The sequence below is a fragment of the Aedes albopictus genome, chromosome 2 (genome assembly GCF_035046485.1).
Source record: "Aedes albopictus strain Foshan chromosome 2, AalbF5, whole genome shotgun sequence".
NCBI lineage: Eukaryota > Metazoa > Arthropoda > Insecta > Diptera > Culicidae > Aedes > Aedes albopictus.
In genome coordinates, this window is record NC_085137.1 from 456812081 (window position 1) to 456837277 (window position 25197).

Consider the following 25197-nt stretch of genomic DNA (forward strand, 5'->3'; position numbering starts at 1 on the left):
TGCCGTATTTTTCTAGGTGAGTCGTAATTTATCTAGATGCTGAAATATTGTTTCGATACTGTTACATGCGAGACATGTTCTTTTAACAACTAGTGTATATAATCGTTCAAATTAAAAGCGTTGTGATTGAGCCGGTGCAAAAGAGCACATACTAAAGTTGAGTCCAGTGCGCTGTTCATCAATGTAATGGATATTTCCCGATATTCCCTTGACTCACCAGGGCAGATTTTTTTTTCTTGATATCCTAGGCCATCCAAAGTATTTTTGAGATTAGATCCTGAAGTCTACGAGTGTAACGGTAACTTTTTTTTTATTTTACAAAGCTACGACTTGTTATCCATCATGACCAGTAAGTCTTCTGAATGATAAATAGATATACATACTAGGTTATTCAAACTGTTCTTGAATTTAGATCATTAAGTCTACGGGTGTAGCGGTGACTTCTTCCATTTTACAAAGCTACGATTTGTAATCTATCATTCCAGTAAGTCTTCTGAAAGTTCAATAATCAGTATCAGATCAGTCAGAATATCCTAGGTCATCCAAACTGTTCTTCAGTTCAGAACCTAAAGTCTACGGGTGTAACGGTGACATCTTTCATTATACAAAGCTACGATTTGTATTCCATCTTCCATCATGCCCAGTTAGTCTTCTGAAAGTTCAATAGACAGTATCAGATCAATCGGGATATCCTAGGCCATCCAAACTATTATTGAGTTTAGATCCTAAAGTATACGCTTGTCCAGTAAGTCTTATGAGAGTTCAATAGACAGTATCAGATCAATTGGGATATCCTAGGTCATCCAAACTGTTCTTGAGTTCAAATCCTAAAGTCTACGGGTGTAACAGTAACTTCTTTCATTATACGAAGCTACGATTTGTAATCTATCATGTCCAATAAGTATTTTGAGAGTTAGACAGTATCAGATCAGTCGGGATATCCTAGGTCAACCAAACTGTTCTTGAGTTCAGATCCTAAAGTCTACTGGTGTAACAGTAACTTCATTCATTATACAAATTGACGAATTGTATGCTATCATGTCCGGTAAGTCTTCTGAATGTTCAATAGTCAGTATCAGATTAGTCAGGATATTCTAGGTCATCCAAACTGTTCTTGAGTTTGCATTCAAACTTCTATGGATATACCGGTAACTTTTTTCATGATACAAAGCTACGATTTGCATTCTATCATGTTCTGGAGGTCTTCTGATAGTTTAATAGACAGTATCAGATCAATCGGGATATCCTAAGCCACCCAAACTATTCTTGAGTTTAAATCCTTAAGTCTACGCGGGTAACAGTAACTTCTTTCATTTTACAAAGCTACGATTTGTAATCAATCATGTCCAGTAAGTCTTCTGAAAGCTCAATAGACAGTATTATATCTGGTGTCGAGATATCCTAGGTCATCCAAACTGTTCTTGAGTTCAGATTCTAAAGTCTATGGATGTAACGGTAACTTTTTTCATTATACAAAGATACGATTTGTAATCCATCACATCCGGTAAGTCTTTGGAGAGTTCATTAAACAGTATCAGATCAGTTGGGATATCCCAGGTCATCCAAACTGTTCTTGAGTTCAAATCATAAAGTCTACGGGTGTAACAGTAACTTCTTTCATTATACAAATTTACGAATTGTATTCTATCATGGCCGGTAAGTTTTCTGAAAGTTTATTTGTCAGTATCAGATCAATAAGGATATCCTAGGTCATCCAAACTGTTCTTGAGTTCAGATCCTTAAGGCTACGGATGTATCGGTAACTTTTTTCATTATACAAAGCTACGATTTGTATTCTATCATGCCCGGTAAGTCTTCTGAATGTTCAATAGACAGTATCACATCAGTCGGGATATCCTAGGTCATCCAAACTGTTCTTGAATTCAGATCCTGAAGTCTACGGGTGTAACAGTAACTTCTTTCATTTTACAAATTTACGATTTGTATTTTATCATGTCGAGTAAGTCTTCCGAAACTTCAATAGACAATATCAGATCATATCTTCGGGATATCTTAAGTCATCCAAACTTTTCTTGAGTTTAGATCCTAAAGTCTACGCGTGTAACGGTAACTTTTTTCATTACACAAAGGTACGATATGTAATCTATCATGTCCAGTTAATCTTCTGAATGTTCAATGAACATTGTCAGATCGGCTGGGGTCATCCAAATTATTACGATGTATAGAATCTAGCATCTACAGCAATTGAAGTTTCTGTTTTGGCTCTATAGAGTTGTGTTTTAGTTTAGTTTTAGTTATCTTTTATACTTACTGGAGCTCACAGAATACTATCTGAGACTATGACCTAGCTCCGGGATATTCAGAATCGTACACACTGTCCTGCAATATGGATAACATGCATTATGGAGTCTACAGCCGTAATAATATATATTTTGCTGCATTGAGTTACATAATCGTAATGATTGTATCTATTTCATTAATTTAGCGTTAATAACAATAATAATAAAACTGAATCACAACTCTCGATTCGTAGCTGCAGTCCTTATCCTATCGGCCGCGTCCCACATTTGCCTTCAAATTGGTGGCTTCGTCATATCTTCACCTTTGCTGGAAGTTCTTAGTTGTAGGAAAGTTTGGTAAACCTCAAATATCTCAAAGGTATTTTGGGATGGCTCTGAGTTTCACAGAAGTTCAGGGTTCTAGGTGGGTTAGACTATAGGTAACATATTTTTTATAGCACACATTTTTCAAAGATACATCAATGTCTATACTAGTCTTTGAAGAATATTAGTAAATATGTTTCATTATGTATTATTATTTGCTGTAGCAGGCTAGCATTGCAAGTGTAGATATAGAGTTTTGTACTCCATGAAAGACTGGATGACCTAAAGTATCACAAATCTATCATGAAGTGTCCCTTGAGAGTTTAGAGGTTCATGGATTCAATTTGGTTGAGTAACGTTACTATCTTAAACGAAATCACCTCAGGTTACAGTAGTTGTTTTTATCAACTTAGCTCCATAACAGTAGGGATGGCCCATAATATCCCAAAAATTAGAAACATCGTTTATTGTTCCTCGAACTACTTTGGTAAATACAGTGGATGTAACACTACTTAACGTACTGGCAAAAGCTATTATCACAAGTGTAGGCCGGAAGCTATGGTCTCCGAAGTAGTTTGGTTGATCTGGAATATCTGAAAATTCTCTTGGAATGACTCATGAAATTCCAGGGGGATTACAGATTACAGTTGGGTGTGTAATGTTACAGTTCATTGTGAGAATAACTACTGTCATTGTCAAGAGCTAAACTTCAGGACAGTTTGGACGACCTTTAATGTCCCAAAGGTTAATAATAATGTATAGTTGATGTTGCGACAGGTGATGGTTTTCGGACCGTCCAAAGAGCAAAACTCGCTTTTTACGGTGGAATTCGCTTTAAGCTGTAAATCAAATTTAATTAATTATTTTTAAGTATTAACATAGTTTATAAGTAATAGTTTGCATGAATAGTTTTTTATTTTTAAACTAACTATTAAGTTGCATGTTATTTCAATACAATTCAGTCCGATAGCTTACATTTTCAGTCCTTTCTCTGTATAATCCTGTCCAACAAATTCTAACTCCTAATCTGTGCTTCTTCTATCAAACTAGCTCGCGTGTGCTCTCTATCGTGCGGTGTCTGCCTGAATACTAATTGTGTGTCCCTATACAATTGGTTTTGATTATTAATCGTTCTCGATGAGTTCTCACATCGGTTGAGTGCCGGGGGAAACTGCGGTACTATGGCTCCGTCCTGAACAGTTGATTTCAGGTTGGTCCAGTAACCGCGAGTGACTGCTGCTGCGAATGTAGACCTGAAGTTCTGAACTCCAAAGTAGTTTGGCTGACCTGGAATATACCTATAGTGTCTCTAAATGACATTTGAGATTTCAAGAGCTTGACAGATCCCAGTAGATTATGTAATGCTATTATTCATGGCGAAAACACAAAGTTATTCGTGTAGATTTGGAGGACTTAATTATAGAACGGTTTGGACGACCCTGCATGTCCTAAAGATTTATAATAACATCAAGTATACTTTAGTTTGGTCCAATTCTCACGGTTAAATATGCAACGTTACTCAGTATAACAGATATGGCTACTGTTACGAGTGTAGACCTGAAGTTCTGAACTCCAAGGTAGTTTGGCTGACCAAGAATATCCCTAAAGTGTCTTTAAATGACATTGTAGATTTCAAGAGCTTCACGGATCCCAGTAGATTATGTAATGCTATTATTTATGGCGGAAACAAATAACATTATTCTTGTAGATTTGAAGGACTTCATTATATGACAGTTTTGATGACCCTGAATGTCCCAAAGGTTTATGAAAATATCAAGTAGACTTCAGATTGATCCAATTCCCACGGTTAAATATGCAACGTTATTCAGTATAGCAGATATGGCTACTGTTACGAGTGTAGACTTGAAGTTCTGAACTTCAAGGTAGTTTGGCTGGCCTGGAATATCCCTATAGTGTCTCTAAATGACATTTGAGATTTCAAGAGCTTGACAGATCGCAGCAAATTATGCTATGCTATTATTTATGGCGAAAACACATAAAGTTATTCTTGTAGATTCGAAGGACTTCATTATAAGACAGATTGGACGGCCCTGAATGTCCTAAAGGTTTATAATAACATCAAGTAGACTTCAGATTCGTCCAATTCCCACGGTTAAATATGCAACGTTACTCAGTATAACAGATATGGCTGCTGTTACGAGTGTAGACCTGAAGTTCTGAACTCCAAGGTAGTTTGGCTGACCTAGAATATCCCTAAAGTGTCTTCAAATGACATTGTAGATTTCAAGAGCTTCACGGATCCCAGTAGATTATGTAATGCTATTATTTATGGCGGAAACACATAAAAATATTCTTGTAGATTTGAAGGACTACATTATACAACAGTTTGGACGACCCTGAATGTCCCAAAGGTTTAAAATAATATCAAGTAGACTTCAGATTGGTCCAGTAAGTGAGGTTGATTATGCAACGTTACTCAGTATAACAGATATGGTTGCTGTTACGAGTGTAGACCTGAAGTTCTGAACTCCAAGGTAGTTTGGCTGACCTAGAATATTCCTATAGTGTCTTTAAATGACATTGCAGATTTCAAAAGCTTCATGGGTCCCAGTAGATTATGTAATGCGATTATTTATGACGGAAACACATAAAATTATTCTTGTAGTTTTGAAGGACTTCATTATATGACAGTTTGGACGACCCTGAATGTCCTAAAGCTTTATAATAGTCTTCAGATTGGTACAGTAAGCGCAGTAGACTATGCAACGTTGCTCAGTATAACAGATATGGCTACTGTTATGAGTGTAGACCTCAAGTTCTGAACTCCAAGGTAGTTTGGCTGACCTAGAATATCATAGTGTCTATAAATGACTTTGTAGATTTTAAGAACTTCACGGTTCTCAGTAGATGATGTAATGCTTTATTTATGGCGAAAACACATAAAATTATTCTTGTAGATTTGAAGGTCTTTACTACCGGACAGTTTGGAACACATTTAGTCTGCAGATTACGGATTGCTGAGCGCAATTATACTTTATTCTTCAATGCGGTTCAATTTTTAGGATTTTCTTTTCAAAATTTAACTTTAACCTTCATCCAGCCAACGTACATTTTCCACCTTCGGAAAAGCACAAAAATGGTCATAACTTTTTTGTTTTTCGATGGATTTTGATGAAATTTTCACAACTTCCCGAAAAACTCTTCTAGTTTATTATGCCGGGGACATGGGTGCCTGGTCCACATGGTTCCGGAGTTATTCCGGATTGTCTTGGGGTACCAAAATTGGCCACATACTTTGCGCAACATATATCTCAAGATCCCGATGAGATAGAAGCATAGTGTCTTCGGCGAATTTATTCAGCAGGTTAAGAACTAACTGGCAACGGCGTCTTTGGTTCGCGATTCGGCCGCTAGGCGGCGCCAGTGGCAAAAATGTTCAAACCCTCATATCTCAGAAACCTGATAAGATAGAATGATGCTGTCTTCGGCAAAAATCTTCAGCAAGCTCCGAACTATCTGATAGTGAAGTCTTTGGTTTGGGATTTATCCGCTAGGTGGCGCATTGTGTCTGAAAAATTCAAACACGTTTATCTCGATACTCTAATGAGGTACAAGCATGCCGTTTTCAGCAAAGTTGTTCAGCAGGCTAAGAACTATCTGGCAATGGCGTCTTTGGTTCGAGAATCGTCCGCTAGATGGCGCCAGGGTCAAAAATCTTCAAACTTCTATATCTCAGAATCCTGATAAGATAGAATGATGCCGTTTTCAACAAAGTTCTTCAGCAAGCTAAAAACTCTTTATCTCAAAAATCGGAAAACGTCCAAACTTTTCCGAAAGTTAAAAGGAAGTAAGACGTATCTGGTGTCCTTCGTTCTGATATTATTCGATAGGTTCCGTCTAGTATTAAGAAAATATTTGTATGAACACCCTAATTACCAAAAAGTATTCCATTTTCAGCATAGTTGTCCAGCAAGCTAAGAGCCATTTGGCAGGATAGTAGACTGCCGAGTACGGGAGTACAAGAGGCAATACTTTAACACCGTCTTTGACACCCTGTAGACAAATTTTGTCGCCCTACAATATTGCTTCTTTTACTCCGTTTTTTCTTCCGGGTATGTCTCCGGGAATTTCTACAGGAACTCTTCCAGGAATTTTTCCAGGAATTTCTCCGGGAGTTCCACCGGGAATTTATCCAAAAATTCCACTGGGAATTCCTCAAGAACTTCCTTCAGGAATTTCTTCAGGAAATCTGCCGGGAATCCTTCAGAAGTTCCTTCGGGAAATCTTCTAGGAAATCCTCCAGGAATTCCTCTGGGGATTTCTCCGGAAATTTCCCCAGGATTTCCTCTAGGACTCCCATCAGGAACTCCTTCAGGATTCCTTCGGCAATTTCTGCGGAAATTCTTCTGGGAATTTTTCCAGAAATTCATCCGGACTTTTTTTCCAAGATTTTCTTCGAGAATATCACTGGGAATTTTCCCAGGAATTCGTCCATGAGTGCCTCCAGGAATTCCTCCGGAAATTTCTTCAGGAATCCTTCCGGGATGTTCTATATGAATTTCTCCAAGAATTTCTCTAGGAATTTCTCCGGGAATTTTTCCAGGAGTTTCTCCAGGAACATATCCGGGAATTTTCTAAGGAAAACTGTCGGTTTTTTTTTTCATGAAAATCCTCTGGAAATTTCTCCAGGAATCTCTTCAGGAAGCTTCCGTGATTTTTTTTTCTCACAAGACCCTCGAGAATTTCTCCCGGAATGGGGCAAGTTCGGTGTAGTACTAGATTTGTAGTAATGAGCAGAATTTTAGTATGGAGAGAAGGTCAGTTCTCTGATTCTGCAATTAAATGGTACAAAAAGCGTGGGTATTATGATTTCTTGCCTAATTTGATGTTGTTTGAGCAAAGCTTTGGATAACTATGTTGTTTATTTTGCAAGAAATGGAGAAAACAACAACACTGTTGCCCAAAGTTTTGCTCAAACATCATCAAATTAGGCAAGGAATCATAATACCCACGCTTTTTGCACCATTTCCCTGCAGAAACGGAGAATTGTCTCACCATACTATAATTCAGCTCATTACTATAAATCTAGTACTTCACCGATCTGTCCTATTCCTCTAGGACTTTCTTTACGAATACCTCCGGGAATTTCTCAAGGAATTCCTCCGAGAATGTCTCCGGGAATTTCTCCAGGAAATCCTCCAGGAGTAATTTTGGGAATTTCTTCTGGAAATCTTCCAAAAAATCCTCCAGGAATTCTTTCAGGAATTCCTCCGGGAATTTTTAAAGGAAATCTACAGGATTTGCACAGGAAATCCTCTGGGAAATTCACCATGTATTCCTCTGCGAATCCCTCGAAGATTTCCTCCAGGAATTCCTCAGGAAATGTCTCTAGGAATTCTTCCGGTGATTTCTCCAGCAATTCCTCTGGTAAATTCCCGATAGAATTCCTGGAGATAAGCCCGGAAAAAGTCCTGAGGAAATTACTGAAGGAATGACCGGAGGAACTGCTGGTGGGAGTCTTAGAAGAATTCCCCGAAAAATTCCTGGAGAGAATCATAAAGAAATTCCTAGTGAAATCCCAGGAAAAAATTTGGAAGGATTTCCTGAAGAAATTTTTAGTGGAATTTCTGGAGAAATTCCAGGGAGAATTTCCAGAGACATTCGTGGCGGAGTTCCTGGAGAAAACAAAGGAGGAATACTTAGAGAAATTCCCAGAGGGTTTTCTGAAAAACAAAAAATGTCACGGAAGACTTCCCGGAGAAATTTCCAATGGACTTTTTTGAAAAAAAAACCGGAAATTTTCCTGAAGAAATTTCCGGATGAATTTCTGGGGGAATTCCCGGAGGAATTCCTGGAAGAATTTCTGGAGGATTTCCCGGACAATTTCTTGAAGAAATTTCCGAAGCAATTCCTGGCGGATTTCCTAAAGAAATTCCCGAGGGAATTCCCGGAGACATTCCCGGAGATATTCCTGGAGGAACTCCTAGAAAAAATTCTTGGAGATATTCAGCCTGGAGAAATTCTTGAAAGAATTCCTGGAGAAATTCCCAGAAGAATTCCTGGGGAAATTACCTGAGGAATTCCTGAAGGAATCTCCGCAGGAGTTCCTGATGTGGGTCCTAGAGGAAATCTTGGAAAAAAATCCGAAGGAATTCCCGGTGACATTTCCAGAGGAATTTCTAGAGAAATTCCCGGAGAAATTCCTGGAAAAACTCCCGGAAGAGTTCCTGTAGAAATTCCCGGAGACATTCCCGGAAGTAAAAACGGAGCAATATTGTGGGGTGACAAAATTTGTCTGTAGGGTGTCAAAGACGGTGTAGCGAATAACCTAGCGAATAAATCACGAATCAAAGACTCAACTATCAGACAGTTTTTAGCTTGCTGAAGAACTTTGTTGAAGACGGCATCATTCTATCTTATCAAGATTCTGAGATACAGAAGTTTGAAGATTTTTTACCCTGGCGCCACCTAGCGGACGATTCTCGAACCAAAGACGCCATTGCCAGATAGTTCTTAGCCTGCTGAACAACTTTGCTGAAAACGGCATGCTTGTACCTCATTAGAGTATCGAGATAAACGTGTTTGAATTTTTCAGACACAATGCGCCACCTAGCGGATAAATCCCAAACCAAAGACTTCACTATCAGATAGTTCGGAGCTTGCTGAAGATTTTTGCCGAAGACAGCATCATTCTATCTTATCAGGTTTCTGAGATATGAGGGTTTGAACATTTTTGCCACTGGCGCCGCCTAGCGGCCGAATCGCGAACCAAAGTCGCCGTTGCCAGTTAGTTCTTAACCTGCTGAATAAATTCGCCGAAGACACTATGCTTCTGTCTCATCGGGATCTTGAGATATATGTTGCGCAAAGTATGTGGCCAATTTTGGTACCCCAAGACAATCCGGAATAACTCCGGAACCATGTGGACCAGGCACCCATGTCCCCGGCATAATAAACTAGAAGAGTTTTTCGGGAAGTTGTGAAAATTTCATCAAAATCCATCGAAAAACAAAAAAGTTATGACCATTTTTGTGCTTTTCCGAAGGTGGAAAATGTACGTTGGCTGGATGAAGGTTAACCAAACATGAAAACATTTTGCTAGCACCAGCAAATACTGATTCAGCAATACATTTTTATTTATTCGCCACTCGCTCAACTACCTCCTTTCAAACCTAACCTCAATCGGATTGGTGCTCCTCAGCACCAAGTCCGCCACAAAGTTGATTTCCTCCAGTCGAGTCACCGGATGTACTCGGTACTTCAGCAGCGCATTCACCACCACCACCTTCAGTTCCATCATGGCGTACTTCTGTCCAATACAGTTTCTCGGTCCCGCGCTGAACGGCACGTAGGCGTACGGATTCCTCCGATCGACCTCCTCCGGTAGGAACCTGTCCGCGTCGAATCGATCCGGATCGGGAAACTGCTCCGGATCCCGGTGCAGATCCAAAATGTGAATGTTTGCTATGCATCCCGCTGGGATAAGATTGCCGTCCTCGAGGACGATGTCCTCGGAGATGTTTCGCGATATGAAGGCCACCGGTGGCCATAGACGAAGGCACTCCTTCAGCGCTCGGTCCAGAAACTTCATCTCGGTGTAGTCCTGTGGCGTGAAGGCTCGGTCCGACTGGGGCTTATTGTTGAAGATTTGCCTGATTTCATGGTAGATTCGGTCCTGGACCGCCTGTTCGCGTGCCAGGGTGAAAAATATGAAGACTAAGGCGGCTGCCGTAGTATCGTGACCCTCGAAGGCGAACGTGTCCACTTCCTCTCGAATACCGGCTGCGTCGATGAGTTGCTTCTGCTCGGCGAGGAGCAGCGTATCCAGCATAGCGTAGCGCTTCTTCGGGTTAAGATAACTGTGAAATACGGAAGATTGTAAATAACGGAAACTTAGATCGTAGAGGAGATTCAGCTCACATATTTTCTTCTGTTAACTCACTGTACTGCTCCGTACTTGACTGGAACTGCTCTCGTTTCTTGTTGATGATGCCGGTCGTGAAGGAGTGCACCGGAAGCAGTAATTTGTCGAAGGCGGCCTTATAACCTGTTAACAAGCAGAGGAAGTCGTTCAGCAACCATGGTCGCATCAAGCGGTGTATCAACGCTTCGCCAATTTCGTACAGCTTCGCGCGGTATATGTCTGCTCCCGCTACCGTGGACAATTTCACACCCATTGAGGTTTCTAAACGAAAACGATAGAATATTTCTGTAGTAAACGAAAGTTTTTAGGTGGTATTCTCCAAAATCTTACCACAAATGGTATTCAGTGTGAACTTGGACATCACGGGTTGTAGGGCCGTTGGAACACCTTTGTCCACATGTTCATCAAGCGTGCTCATCAGTTGATCGCATTCTTCCACAAACGTACGATGAAACCCGTTCAGTATGTTAAAGTGGAACGAAGGTGTTAGCATTCTTCGGCGATGCATCCACTTGGGACCGGTACTGTTCAGCAGGCCTAGGCCCAGAAAAGGATGAAGAAATTTGTAGAATCGACTTTTGTCGATGTTCTTGGTGCTGGACAGGATGGGCTCAGCTTCTCGGACTCGCACTACATTCAGCACGTACAGTGAGCTGTTGATCCAGAACCGATAGGAACCTCCGTATCGTTTGGGCCACTTGCGAGCCCATTCGAAGGTCTTGGCTGGAAGGATAAACCGGTATTTGAACAGATGTTGTTACTAAGCACTTCATGCTTTCCACCTTGATCCATGAATAGAATCTCTCCCAAAGTTCCGATAAGAGGTAAACTTGGAGGCCCTGGAAACTTGTTTATAGCCCGATATTGGCGCCCACTTTTGTCTATCGCATCCCAAACGAGAAGCACTATTACGATTGCTAGTACAGCAAACCACCAATTTGTCAGAATATCCATTTCAGCTCCACCCGCCGTCACTGATTATACTAAATTGAACTCTACACCTTGCGTGGAGAATGTAAATTCCTCTTATCATTTGTCGCGCACAGCTCGGACGGAGATTATTTAATGCTGTAGAAATTATGAAAGGATTGATAAGCAGGAGGCAAACGGTGATAATCAATTTATTTTTATTGTCGATTTCTGGTCCAGATTTTCTGTTTACAAATGTATGCTACGTACGTAGCTAGACGTCTAGCTAGGTATTGTATTCATCCTTCGCTTAGCGAATCGCATCTTGATCGTCGTCCTTGATCACAATACGAGATCTCCTACGAATATCAGCTCTAATCCATGATCAGCAGAGAACGGGTAGGTGAAATCCGAGCGTTTTTCTTTCTGACACAGTTCTTGGAACTGGTATTTATTGAACGATATACAGTGCGAGAAATAAGTATAAAGACAGAGCCGTTTTCCATACAAAATAATCATGTTTAGGGATCAAAATCTCTGTTTCTAGCGATTCGATTGTTATGAAATTTTGTCTGCAACCTTTAAATAACTAGAATTTTGGCTAGAAATATAAATCATCATCCATGAAAACGTTTATATCGACTTTTCAGATTCAAATAAATATAAAGACACATTTTTATATGGAAATAACAATTTTGTCAAATAGTGTGAGATTAAGGTATTGCCACAAATTTCCCAAATGGAGTAGAACGTGCCTCTGGAGCCGACCTACTGATACCTGCAGGTATTGGGGAAAGTTTGTCCATTACGAAATGATCCCAGTACTTAAGATTGATGTAGTCCGCTATAGAAAGGGGTTCAGCCTCTGTTGAGGAACTATTTTCTAAAGTTCATCTGAATTACGTTGTTAAGTTTGTTGATCTGTTGAACCAGTAACGCTATCAAAAAGGAGACTATTGGTTGTTGAGCCTGTGACCGTTATGCCAAGTCTTTCGAACATGCATAAATAAGAAATATGTAGGTCCACGGTTTGTATATTTTTCCATAATCCATCAACACGGTGTTCAACGTGGCGTATTGTGGTACTGAACGGGATCTTTACTTGTGAAGAAAGAACTCACCTTTTATTTTTTTTTCGGGAGTGGGGTTCGATCTCATGTCCTCGGCGTGAAAGGCACGCGCTTTAACTATCATACGCTCTTCGATCTAGAAAGCCAGATCGTGGTTTCGACCTCATATTTCGGACATGATGGAAAGCGTCGGACCCTGCTTCAAATGATTCCGGCTCATACTTTGACCGATCTGATTAGATTTTTTGCTAGATTGTTTGCGCTTAGCTTTTTTATTTGCTTAGCAATGCGAAGGGGGTGAATCTATTCATCAGACTCCTGAGTAGTAAAGTATATACGTCGTCGACGATCGCTTCGTTCCGTTTAAAGGTAATACCGACATTAGCCTGATCGATATCGAGCATTGACAGTGCCTCTAACATGATTGGACCTCGCTGGTTCGTAAAACGGCTTGCTCATTCCACGGCCTAGGCATTGAAGTAACGCACTATAACCACCGGCCTCCACCCTGTCAGCTCTGCTGTCATATAGACTGTTTCAGAAATTATAAATACACTTTGTTTATTAAATTAAATGAACTGTTCTAATGATTTTTACCAACTTCCTTCAGAGTATAGCATATTGTACTCCAAATTTTTATATTTCCTTTCAATTGTCTTGATATTTTAAAGAACAGTCGAGTTCTCTAACAAATAACTTAATTTTTCAAATTTGCATTTGCACAAAGGTGTTTTTTAATTATTTCAACATTATTTATCACTAAATACCAAAAATTATCTAAATGTTTATCACAATCGCTTTCTCAACTAGGTGTCTGAGGAATACCCTGATCAAAATTTGGGAAAAATCGATAAAGGCATTTCCAAAAAAAAAATCGCAGATCAAGTTTCTTATTTTTTAAATTTTTCTACGGAACATAAGAACTACCACACAGTTTCTTAGCTTTCCTGAACGCATTTAACCTAAACAAACTTATTTTTTCAGCTCATTCGATCCTTCAGATGGCAAAGCTTGTAATACCATCAAAACGAATGCAGTAAGCAGTAATTAAGACATTCGTTTGCTTAACGTTAGTTGCTACTGGTATAGTTGAGAAATTTGAAACAAAAAAAATGTATTGAGAAGGCCCATAATGGTGGTTCTTGATCAAATATACCAGTAAAAATTACTCTTACCAATCGAGAAATATCTTCTATTATCGATACAGCAATTTTTATTGTGTTTGGAAATTAAATATTTAATCTGTGAGATTTTTTTCTTTTCTACTATGCTACATTTTTTGACCACTTTGTGCAACTTCAAATTTTAATCATCTAGTTTACAGAGCCCTATTTTTTTACTTTTACCAGAAACATCAACAAAATTGGTATTGTTTGCTTCGTTAGCATGTTTACTATAAGAGCTAGAAGAAACTTTTTTGGATATTGTGCTCAAATTGAAATGGCAGTTAATCGTTAGTGTATTTATAATTTCTGAAACAGTCTATACTGTGTAGCATATTCGTGAACCAAAAGGGAGAAGACAAATAACAGCTACAGAAGAAGACTGTTCACCTTAGCGACCAAGAAGTCATCATAAGACGTAGACACAAACTTATGGACTCGGTATTTACTCGTTGTCGACATCGACCCATCAGCGACCAAATCGCCGTTACTGACGGTGATGGGTACCCGGTATGGATCCGTTATGATGTTCATTCAGCCACCCACTCAGCAACTGCCTTACACTACAGGACTGCGTCACAGTGGTTCAGGTTTAGCTGGGTTACCTGCGCCTGCACTGGAACTTATCAGCTGAGGCTATCTTGCAGGTCGGGCACTTTGGGCATTCCCGTTGGGTGTTTGCTGTTCACGGATTTCTCGGAACAAATCAAATACTTAGGTGGGTTCGTGCAGCCTTGTGCCTTATGACCTTCACCTCTACATCGCCAACTAAGCTTGGTCCTATCAGGAGGACATTTACAGTCCCATGGCTATGCTAGTTCGGATATTCCGATTAGTCCACATTGAGCTTCCCTACCTTAACGGACTTACTGGCGTCCCCCACAGATAGCTGAACCAAGGACACCTCTCTGCCGGGCCTTTCCTCAGCCAAACTGCTGCGGCGGCTATCGACACCTCGTACATGTTGCCGTAGTGCCAACCCCAGCTTTTTGAGAGTCGTTTCAACGGTCAGAGTTCGTACCTCAACACCCTCACCAAAGACCGCTTTCGCCAGACACTTGTAGGCGGGTGCCCTGCGTGTTTGTCCCGCTTGAGCTCGCGGATCATTTCGTCGGTAAATCGTATACTGCGTACATCGAGTCCAAGGTCCGATTGTTTTGCATCGCTGATCTCCTTCAAGACCTTTAAGTACTTAGCCTCGGCCGTCTTAATGACAAGGGCGTCGCCCTTTTACGCACATGCTCTCCTACTTCTCCTTGGCTTTGTGTCCCTAGTCTACTGATCCTTTCTTAATTTCTCTTCTTCTTTTGCCTCTCCACTAGGGTCTAGGCAAGGTCGCAATCCCCTGCACACTTCCACCCGAGACGGGGTGGCCTTTTCAGACCCACTCTTCCCAGTTTTCTGGGACGCCTAGCTGGGGTCTGATGTACTGGCATTAATGCCCTTGCCTTCGAGGTATTATCCTCCTGACCGTGCCAGCGCCGATTGGTAGCTCAGAGACTGTCTCGCACACTTCAGCGATTGCTTGTAATAGGCGTGCTGTTCGGGCTACCCCCGAATGCGAAGGCGTCTGTCTGCGTAGACTTCGGCACTTTTAGCTTTATGAACTCTGCTGCTGCCGCAGTTACCATGGTCCTGCTAAGCCGCCTTCATCGACTTACTAAGCCACAGCAAACCCTACTTGTGATTGACTTCGCGAAGTTAATGATGCAGCTGCTGTTCAGCCACCTCCATGGCAAAAAGCCCTTCTCAGTTTATATTTTAACGTTTATTTGTTTTCTTCTAGTTAACCTCAAAAACCATCATGGTTCAACAATACGCTAGTTTATATTTATTTTTCGAGGCGATGTATGAACCATAATTTGGAACAACGCAAATTGAAATTTAATTATAAACCCTATAGGGTAATATTAACGTTTACGCTGTTTACCTAGTGAATCCCCCTTTTGTTTTCTCTAGAACGCATCTACAAGAGGGTCACCCTATACCTTGATACCTTATGGCTAGTACCCCAACCCCAAGGGAATAGTAGAACACCATCTTCGTCGGTCTTGGACGATGTTCCTCCAGTTTCCCCGAACTTTGCAGACCTCTACCTGGTTCCCTGCTGAATATTTTTTCTCTATTCTTTCTTCCGACATTCGCACTACGTGTCTAGCCCACTGAAGTCTGTCGTATTCTATACGTTTCACTATATTCGCATCTTTGTACACTTGGAACAACTCGTGATTAATGCGTCTGCGCCACACTCTATTTTCTTGTTTCCCACCGAGAATTGTCCGCAGCACTTTACGCTCAAAAACTCCGAAAGCTTTTCGGCCTACCTCCTTTAACGTCCACGCCTCGTGATCGTGAAGGGCAATCGGAAGAATCAGCGAATTTCGTTTGCGTTTGCAAGTTACGGGATCTAAGCTGATTATGCAATCCGTAAAAGGCATAGGGCCTTGCAGCTGCACGCCTTTTCACTTCACGACAAATGCCATTGTCACAAGTCACAAGTTAAAAAAAAAAGATAAAAAAAAATCTTCTTCAAACACATCCCCATCAAGAACTACCTCAGCCTAGGGGCAAGACATTGTGTAAACGAGAGCAACTCTGAGAAATTGAGAGTTACTCTTTTTATCAATGTTCGACGAAATCCGCCGAAAAACATGCCTGAAGCCGCTCGAAAACCGGGCTATCGGGCAATATTGGGAGAGAAATTCTGAGCAACTCTGTGAAGGAAAATGCACTCTCCTGCTCAGTGTCTTGCCCCAAGACCTCAGCACTAACAACACTAGGCCTGTCTCTGTCTCTACCCGCTATCATGTACTTCGTCTTGGTAGGGATAATCGTCAAGCCTATCCTCGCTGTATCTCTCTTCAGAGCAGCATAAGCTTACTCCACTGCACTGCCCTACGATCGATGCCGATGAGATCAATACCGTTCGCAAATTCGAGGAGCATGTGCGACCGTAATTAGCCTAATTAGTTTCGCCGGAAAACCATGTGCTGACATTACTGCCAAAACTCATTTCTTTTCACTGAGTCGTACGCTGCTTTAAAATCAATGAACAAATGGTGAGTCTGCAAGGCTAAAGTGCCCCACACAATACGTTTGCGTGTGCGTGACACTAGTTTGACACATTTCCCATGGGAAAACTGTCAAAAAAAAAAAGCAAACCTCGACGGAACGGACGCTATGTGTTCCACGCTTAAGCATTTGATTCGTCGTTGATCGACCCTCACGAAAACCAGCCTGATATTCGCCGGCGAAGGATTCCTTAAGAGGTCCCAGTCTGTTGAACAGGACACGCGAAAGTATCTTAAATACCGACATTAAAAGGGTAATCCTTCTGTAATTGGTACACTTTAGTATGTGCCCTTTTTGTAGATTGGGCATATGAGGCCATTCAATCGGCTGGTAGGCAATTCTTCATCCTCCCAAATTTGTCAGCAAATTCCCTTCCCGGTCATTGCACAAGGCGGGCACTGTTGCAGTATTAGCGTGGTTCAAAAAATCGTTTTTGCTCCACACCGCTTTTTCGATTCCTAACCAGATTATATGCCTTCTCACAAAATTTGAGCTCATTTGGTTGAAAATTGAGACTGCACAAGCCCGTCAAAGTTTGTATGGGAATTACTATGGGAAAACGATGTTTTTCATTCAATCAACCGTAGCATTTCCCCAAGTGCCCTAGTGGGTTAGTCGACCCTTGGTAATCCTAGGCTACTCTATCAGCTACAACTTTGCCGAAGACCGCATTCAAATCGGACCCCTTATTAATTAGTTATCGATTTGTATCCAACTGGGCAAACTTTAGCTATGATCCTCCAGCTTCCCAGCAGGCAACATTGCTGCATGTGGCGCCAAATATAGCACACTGAAATCATGGCTACTATGTTCCACTGCAGAATGCAGTGATGCCCACCGAATAGTTTAACCATCATGAGTAAAGATTTCGATTCTGGATAAAAATCGGTAACTAATTAATGAGGCGTCCGATTTAAATGCGGTCTTCGGCAAAGTTGTAGCTGATAGAGTAGCCTAGGATTACCAAGGGTCGACTAACCCACTAGGGCACTTGGGGAAATGCTACGGTTGATTGAATGAAAAACATCGTTTTCCCATAGTAATTCCCATACAAACTTTGACGGGCTTGTGCAGTCTCAATTTTCAACCAAATGAGCTCAAATTGTGTGAGAAGGCATATAATCTGGTTAGGAATCGAAAAAGCGGTGTGGAGCAAAAACGATTTTTTGAACCACGCTATTGCAGTATTGTGCCGCGCACCATTGACAGTTGCATAAAACCTCCGCATATCGTTCCTGTTCATACTTTCTTGCGCTTCAGCTGCCATTTTTTTACTGCGGTGGATTCGTTTCTCTACTACTCTTGCAGTAGCATTACTAGGGTCTGATAACAGGGATTGTCGATATGCACACTGTGGTGCGAAAAAAGCCTGTGCTTCACGCAATCTCAAGTACTGGTCTCCCGTTTTAGCCGAGAGACAGAGACGTAAGAGTGAGAAGTTTTCGTAACTGTGCGAGAGACAAATCGCAGCACTAACTCTACGGAGAGGGTGCTTGGCACTGTGCTTGTCACACTGTATTTGTTTGGTACTTTTAATATACAGCAAAAAAACTCTAAATTAATGATAGAGTTTGTGTTTTCGGCAAACTTGTTAGCATTATCAAGGGCTTATAGGCGATGGATCTGTACCAATGGAACCAATCTTGCGAGGAATCAAGTACAGTGCCAAACACAGAGACAAGCACAGAGAGAATACTTACGACAGAGTGCGAGAGACAGTAGACCTCCAGCGCACGGCAAAGAAAGGGTGCAACCAGGGTTGTTAACGTTAATCAACAATTAACGCCGTTACGTTAATTCGTTAACGTTAATTGTAACGAACAACGATTCTTCCGTTGATTTTTTGGAAGCGTTGATCAACGTTAACGTTAACGCGGAGCGTTGATTTAACATTAACGACTCCGTTAATTTTACGTTAATTGTAGTACATATTTAATTGATACTAGACTGTACATTTAAGTGAATCTACTTGGGTCCAACCAAATATTTCGGTAAATTTGTCGGAAAGGTGTGCAAAATCCAATAATTCAGATTGTTTTCAATTCAATTCTCTAAGTAATCAGGATCCTGAGATATATGGGATGGAAAATTTGTCAGTGTTTCATCTGCTTGTCTAAGATACAGTAGACGTTCGATAAGTGCAACATGTTTACGGTTGTCAATTGTTGTTGGACGCAGCCAAAATGCTCTCAAAAACATCGCAATGCAGTTGCAGTGCATTCGAAAATCATCGACGTTTTGACGTTTTGATTTTGACAGATAGCGGTGCGATAACTGCAAAATTGTTGCACTTAGCGGACTTGCAGTTAAAAAGCATTGCAGTTAAACCATTTGCACCGAGCGAACGTCTACTGTATCACATAAAACACAGACCAACAGATGTGACACTAACGAAATTTCAATCTCATATATCTCATGATCCTGATTACTTAGAGAGTTGGTGTCTTCGGCAAAGTTGTATGGCTGGTCAAGGACTAACCGATAATAAGACTTATGTTTCAAAATTCCACCGCTAGGCGGTGCTAGTGAGTTAACAAATTTTGTTTTTCATATATATCAGGAAAATTTGCAAAAAAATTGCAACTAGCGCCGCCTAGCTGCAGAAACTTGAACCAAACGGTAATTATTCTGAAAGCCCTTGATCTACCAAACAATATTGCCGAAGACACCATCTTTCTACAAAACCAGGATGCTGAGATATGCGAAATTTAAAATTTGTTTGCTCTCTAGCGCCGCCTAGCGGTGGAATTTTGAATCTTAAGTCTTATTATCGGTTAGTCCTTGACCAGCCAAACAACTTTGCCGAAGACACAAACTCTCCAAGTAATCAGGATCATGAGATAGATGAGATTGAAATTTCGTTAGTGTCACCTCTATATGTCTGTGATTCATGTGATATCTTAGACAAGCAGATGCAACACTGACAAAATTCCCATCCCATATATCTCAGGATCCTGATTACTTAGAGAGTTGGTTTCTTCGGCAAAGTTGTTCAGCTGGTCAAGGGCTTTCCGAATATGGGCCGTATGATTCGTGATTTCACTTCTAGGCGGCGCTAGAGAGCGTAAAAATTTTACATTTCACATATCTCAGCATTCTATTTTTTTAGAAAGATGGTGTCTTCGGCAAAATTGTTTGGTAGATCAAGGGCTTCCAGAATAATTATCGTTTGGTTCAAGTTTCTGCAGCTAGGCGGCGCTAGTTGCATTTTTTTTGCAAATTTTCCTGATACATATGAAAAACCAAATTTGTTAGCTCACTAGCACCGCCTAGCGGTGGAATTTGGAAACATACACTGTGGTGCATAATTGATCGGACAAACGCCGATTTTCATACAAAATGGCCAAGTTTGAGATGCTGTAACTATGGTTTGCTTTGGTGGATTGAGCTCAATTTTTGACACGGAACTACGAATATGCTGAATTTTGTGTATACAAAGTATAAAATGTTTTCGTTCACAGGTCTGGGCGTGGCAAGGCGTTGAAAATATTGCAAAAGTGATCGGACAGCGGTACCCCTTTGATTTACACGCGTTTTGAGTCGCACCCTATCCCTTTTCTGATAATTGTCGCTTCTAGAAACCAATAATACCTCAGCATATCAGAAGAAGGACTCCAGAGGCACGTTTTCCTCCATTTGGGAAATTTGTGTCATAACCTCAGCATATCCAATGTTCGTAACCTGCACATGAACGATATTAGTTACTGGATAGGATTACACATCTGTAAGTTTTTTTTATCTCTTTATTAAGGGATTTTCCAAATAAAGGATATGATCGGTTGATAGGATTAGATTTCTCCATTATTTCGTCGTATAGCTTTTTTATTTTTCATATTTTCCTATTTATTTTTGAAGTTATAAGACATTTTGTTTTTCGAGATTCCGCCAAACTTTTACCTTAGAGAAATTTCCTCCAGACGTTATCACGTTGTCACTGATCCACACCACTTCTAACTACCTCCTCTCAAACCTAACCTCAATCGGGTTGGTGCTCCTTAGGACCAAGTCCGCCACAAAGTTGATCTCCTCCAGTCGGGTCACCGGAAGAACTCGGAACCTCAGCAGTGCATTCACCACCACAACCTTGAGCTCCATCATGGCGTACTTCTGCCCGATACAGTTTCTCGGTCCCGCACTGAACGGCACATAGGCGTACGGATTTCTCCGGTCAACCTCCTCCGGTAGGAACCGGTCCGCGTCGAATCGATCCGGATCGGGAAACTGCTCCGGATCCCGGTGCATATCCATAATGAAAATGTTCGCAACACAACCTGCCGGGATAAGGTTGCCGTCGTCGAGGACGATATCCTCCGAAATGCTCCGCGATATGAAGGTCACCGGTGGCCACAGGCGAAGACATTCCTTCAGTGCCCGGTCCAGAAACTTCATCTCGGTGTAGTCTTGCGGTGTGAATGCTCGATTCGATTGGGGTTTATTGTTGTAGATGTGTAAGATTTCAGAGAAGATTCGATCTTGGACTGCTTGTTCACGTGCCAGAGTGAAAAAGATGAAGATCAGGGCAGCTGCCGTGGTATCGTGACCCTCGTAGGCGAACGTGTCCACTTCCTCGCGAATACCTGCTTCGTCGATGAGTTGATTCTGTTCGGCGAGAAGTAGCGTATCCAGCATAGCGTATCGCTTCTTCGGGTTGAGATAACTGCGTGAAATACGGAAGTTTGGAAAGGTGTTGCTCTACAATATATCAGGAAATACTCACATATTTTCTTCGGTTAGCTCACCGGTATGTTCCTTATATTCCGCCAGGAACTGTTCTCTTTTCTTGTTGATGATGCCTGTCGTAAAGGAATGAACTGGAAGAAGCAGCTTATCTAAGGCAGCTTTATAACCTGTTAACCGACAGATGAAGTCGCTCAGCAACCATGGTCGCGTCAAACGGTAAGCCAAGACTTCACCGATTTCATAAAGCTTCGTGAGGTATACGTCTGCTCCCGATACCGTGGATAACTTCACTCCCATAGAGGTTTCTAAAAAGGCGAAAAAAGGTTAGTGCAGTGGAAATTGAAAGGCAAGAGAGTTGTCTAACATCCTACCGCAGATGGTATTCAGTGTGAACTTGGACATGACGGGTTGTAAGGCCGTTGCTACACCTTTGTCAACGTGTTCACCAAGTGTGATCATCAGTTGATCGCATTCTTCCACAAATGTACGATGGAACCCGTTCAGTATGTTGAAGTGGAATGAAGGCGTTAGAATTCGTCGACGGTGCATCCACTTGGATCCGGTACTGTTGAGCAAACCCAGGCCCAAAAAGGGATGTAGAAATTTGTAGAATTCACTCTTGTCAATGTGCTTGGTGCTGGACAGGATTGGCTCGGCTTCGCGAACCCGGATCACATTCAGCACGTACAGTGAGCTATTGAACCAGAACCGATAGGTTCCTCCGTATCGCTTGGGCCACTTGCGGGCCCATTGCCAGGTCGTCGCTGAAATGATCGATAGTTGTTCGAGCAGGTGTTGATAGCTATGCATTCAATGCCCTTTACCTTGATCCATGAAGAGAATCTCACTCAGATTTCCGATGAGTGGCAAACATGGAGGCCCTGGAAATTTGTTGATTGCCCGAAATATACGCCCATTTTTGTCAATTACCTCATACACTAGAAGAACTATTATGATTAGTAGCACAGCAAACCACCAACTTGCCGAGAAATCCATTTAGCTCCACCCTCCAAGACTGATTACACCTAATTGAATTCTACACTGCCGTCGGTTAAAAATATGCATTGCTCTTATCATCTTTCGCGCACAAATGAGTTTATTTATACTGTAGAAATTATGAAAATATTGATAAGCAGACAACACAATATTAATCAATATATTTTCATTGTTACTGTTTGGTCTAGATTTTCTGTTAACAATCATATTCTACGTCTAGCTACACTTTGTATTCGTCTTTCGCTTAGCGAATCGAACCTTGATCGGCGTCTTTGCCCGCAGTACCAGATCTGCCATGAAGATCACCTCTTGCCGCGTAGTCACCGGCAGAATGTGATAGTTGATCAGCAGAGCGCAGAGTACGGTTTTCATCTCTAGCAGAGCGTATTTCTGTCCGATACAGTTCCTAGGACCTGCGCTGAACGGTACGTATGCGTATGGATTCCTCTTGGCGGAGACTTCCGGCAGGAACCTGTCGGGATCAAACCGCTCCGGGTCGGGAAACTGATCCGGATCACGATGCAGATCGTAGATGTGTATGTGTGCGATGGTACCGTGCGGAAAGGTCGTTGAATCTACCGAAAAAATAGAGTTAACGTAACGTGCAGCGGTGGAAGACCAATGATTGAACCTACCAACTTCCAATGGTCCAGACAGATACCGCGAGATGAACGATACTGGAGGATACAACCGAAGTACTTCCTTTACGAATCGATCCAAGTACTTCAGGTTGTTGTAATCTGCTATGGTGAAAGCATCAGCCTCTGATTTGGTACTACGAGCTTCCAAAAGTTCATTGTAAACACGTTGTTGAGCTTCCTGCTCTGTCGCCAGCAACAGAATCGAGAAGATCAATCCGGCTGCCGTTGTGTCATGTCCTTCGAACATAAAGGTGTCCACTTCTTCGCGTATGCCTTCTTCATCTATACCACCGCTTGCTTCGGCCATCAACAGAGTGTTCAACATGGCGTACCGTTGCTTCGATCCGTATCTAGAAAATATGTAGTTCAGATCATCGCTATAAAAATACGATCTGAGCATACATTCCATCTACAGGCACGTTGGAGATCGTCGAATCTTGTATCAACTGCTCACGCTTCTGTCGGATTATGCTTCGGGTGAAGTCATGAATTGGTTCTATTGCATCTTCCAAAGGCTTCTGATACCCCAGTAGGTTGTAGACCCCATCATCGTACAACCACGGAGTCATCGTTCTGTGAACGATCCTTTCACCCACGTCATACACCTGCGATCGATACGTATCTGCTCCATTGTACGAATCCAGCTTAACACCCATCGCCGTTTCTTGATCGAGTTCACTTTAAAATTAGTTTTCTGTTTTCTTACAACAACCAAGCTCAACCTTACCACAGATAGTGTTCAGCGTGAACCTGGTAACGATCGACTGCAGCACGACCTCTTCTCCTGAATCGGCAGGACCATTCAGCAACGTCATCAACTTTTCCGCCTCCTCCTGGAACACCTGCAGAAAGTCGTTCAGGATGCTGAAATGGAATGCCGGGGTCAATATCCTCCGTCGCGCCTGCCACTTGCTACCCTTGCTACACAGCAGCCCATCGCCCATCAACGGCTCCAAGAACCGATACAGTATGCTCTTCCGGGTGTGCTTCGTGCTGGACAGAATTGGCTCCGCTTCGCGAACTCTAATCACATTCAGTATCACGCTTCCGAATATCCACTGCCGATACGATCGCCCATACTTCAGGGCATTCGTTCGCGCATAGTTAAACGTCTGCACCGTATCCTTGATCAACACTTCCAGTAGATTCCCCAACACCGGAAACATCGTTCCACCGGGGTACTCCCGAGCAGCACGGTATCCATCACGTTGCCGCAAATACCACTCGTACAGCGCCAACAACGCGATCAACGTGACGATCACCAACAGGAACATAACTTCCAATCTACCGAACTACGCGAGCCTTTCCGGACTGAGATCGCTGCGCGATCGCCTTTCGTTTATAAATCGCTTGAACTCCCGTACGAAAAAAGGGGCATCGGCGAAGGTTATCGGTGTGGCGGTAGCAAGAAGCCGCCACCGCCGCCACGACCATTAGGTTTAATCGTTTGTTTTCACATTTGACCGATGCCAACGATAAGAAGATGCTCCAGCAAAGCACGTGTGAAAGTGATCTGTAGCGATCAGAGATCTTGATATAGGGTGAGCTCACAGAGTGGGATTTGTTGATGTAAATCATTCTATCACAAAACGATGTTGGACCGAATGGACGTAAAGCAAAAACATTAGTTAGACTAAAATGATCGTTCTCTTGGAGTTTTTCAGAGCTGCTGTCTGACTATCCCTAGGAAGTTATTCCTGGAAGACTGTTTCCCATAGAATATGTGATCGGCGAATGTGATCGGTTGCAGTCCACGTCACCTCAATTAACATCTCATCAATTACTTATCGAGAGCAAAAGACCAACTTGCAGTCAACAGCGTTTTGCGCGAGCTGTACCATGATTACTTTATGAGCTTATATTGTTATAGTGATCCCATTCTGTTGAACTAGGAAAGTAGCAAAGACAACTTTTTCAAGAAGACATGGCTTCTCCTGGCTCCAAGCTTCTTCCGCCGCTGAGTGTCTTTTGCCATCCAGCTCCTTGCTAACCATGACTGTGCCGAAAAAATTACAGGAATTCGTTTACAAATATCTTCAGGAATTTCCTGAAAAAATTCTCATAAGATTGCTTCCGAGATTCGTTCTGAGGTTTCTTCAGGAGTTCCTACAGGGATTTCTTCAAGAACTGCTACGGGGATTCTTCCAGGAGTTCCTCCATGAACTCTTCTTGGAATTACTTCCGGATTTTTTTCCAAGAATTCCATCTGTGATTTCT

The 25197-nt window shown here is 41.9% G+C and overlaps 3 protein-coding genes across 3 annotated transcripts in view; all 3 read right to left on the reverse strand.

Annotated features, from left to right (window-relative positions):
- LOC109397934 (transmembrane emp24 domain-containing protein 5) overlaps positions 1-25197 on the reverse strand; it is a 548078-nt gene that overhangs the window by 137215 nt on the left and 385666 nt on the right. The gene's annotated exons all lie outside the window — the stretch shown is intronic.
- Positions 9628-11497, reverse strand: LOC109397863 (cytochrome P450 4C1-like). The gene is made up of 4 exons (XM_019670204.3): positions 11232-11497; positions 10780-11172; positions 10446-10710; positions 9628-10384 (listed from the first exon to the last, which is right to left on the reverse strand). Exons 1-4 carry the CDS (start codon positions 11401-11403, stop codon positions 9682-9684), a joined length of 1533 nt encoding a protein of 510 aa, XP_019525749.3. The 5' UTR covers positions 11404-11497; the 3' UTR covers positions 9628-9681.
- On the reverse strand, positions 20478-24388 carry LOC109418973 (uncharacterized). Its single transcript, XM_029877711.2, has 8 exons — positions 23708-24388; positions 23383-23644; positions 22975-23330; positions 22561-22914; positions 22168-22341; positions 21715-22107; positions 21381-21648; positions 20478-21320 (listed from the first exon to the last, which is right to left on the reverse strand). The coding sequence occupies exons 1-8, from the start codon at positions 24252-24254 to the stop codon at positions 20618-20620; spliced, it is 3057 nt and encodes a 1018-aa protein (XP_029733571.2). The 5' UTR covers positions 24255-24388; the 3' UTR covers positions 20478-20617.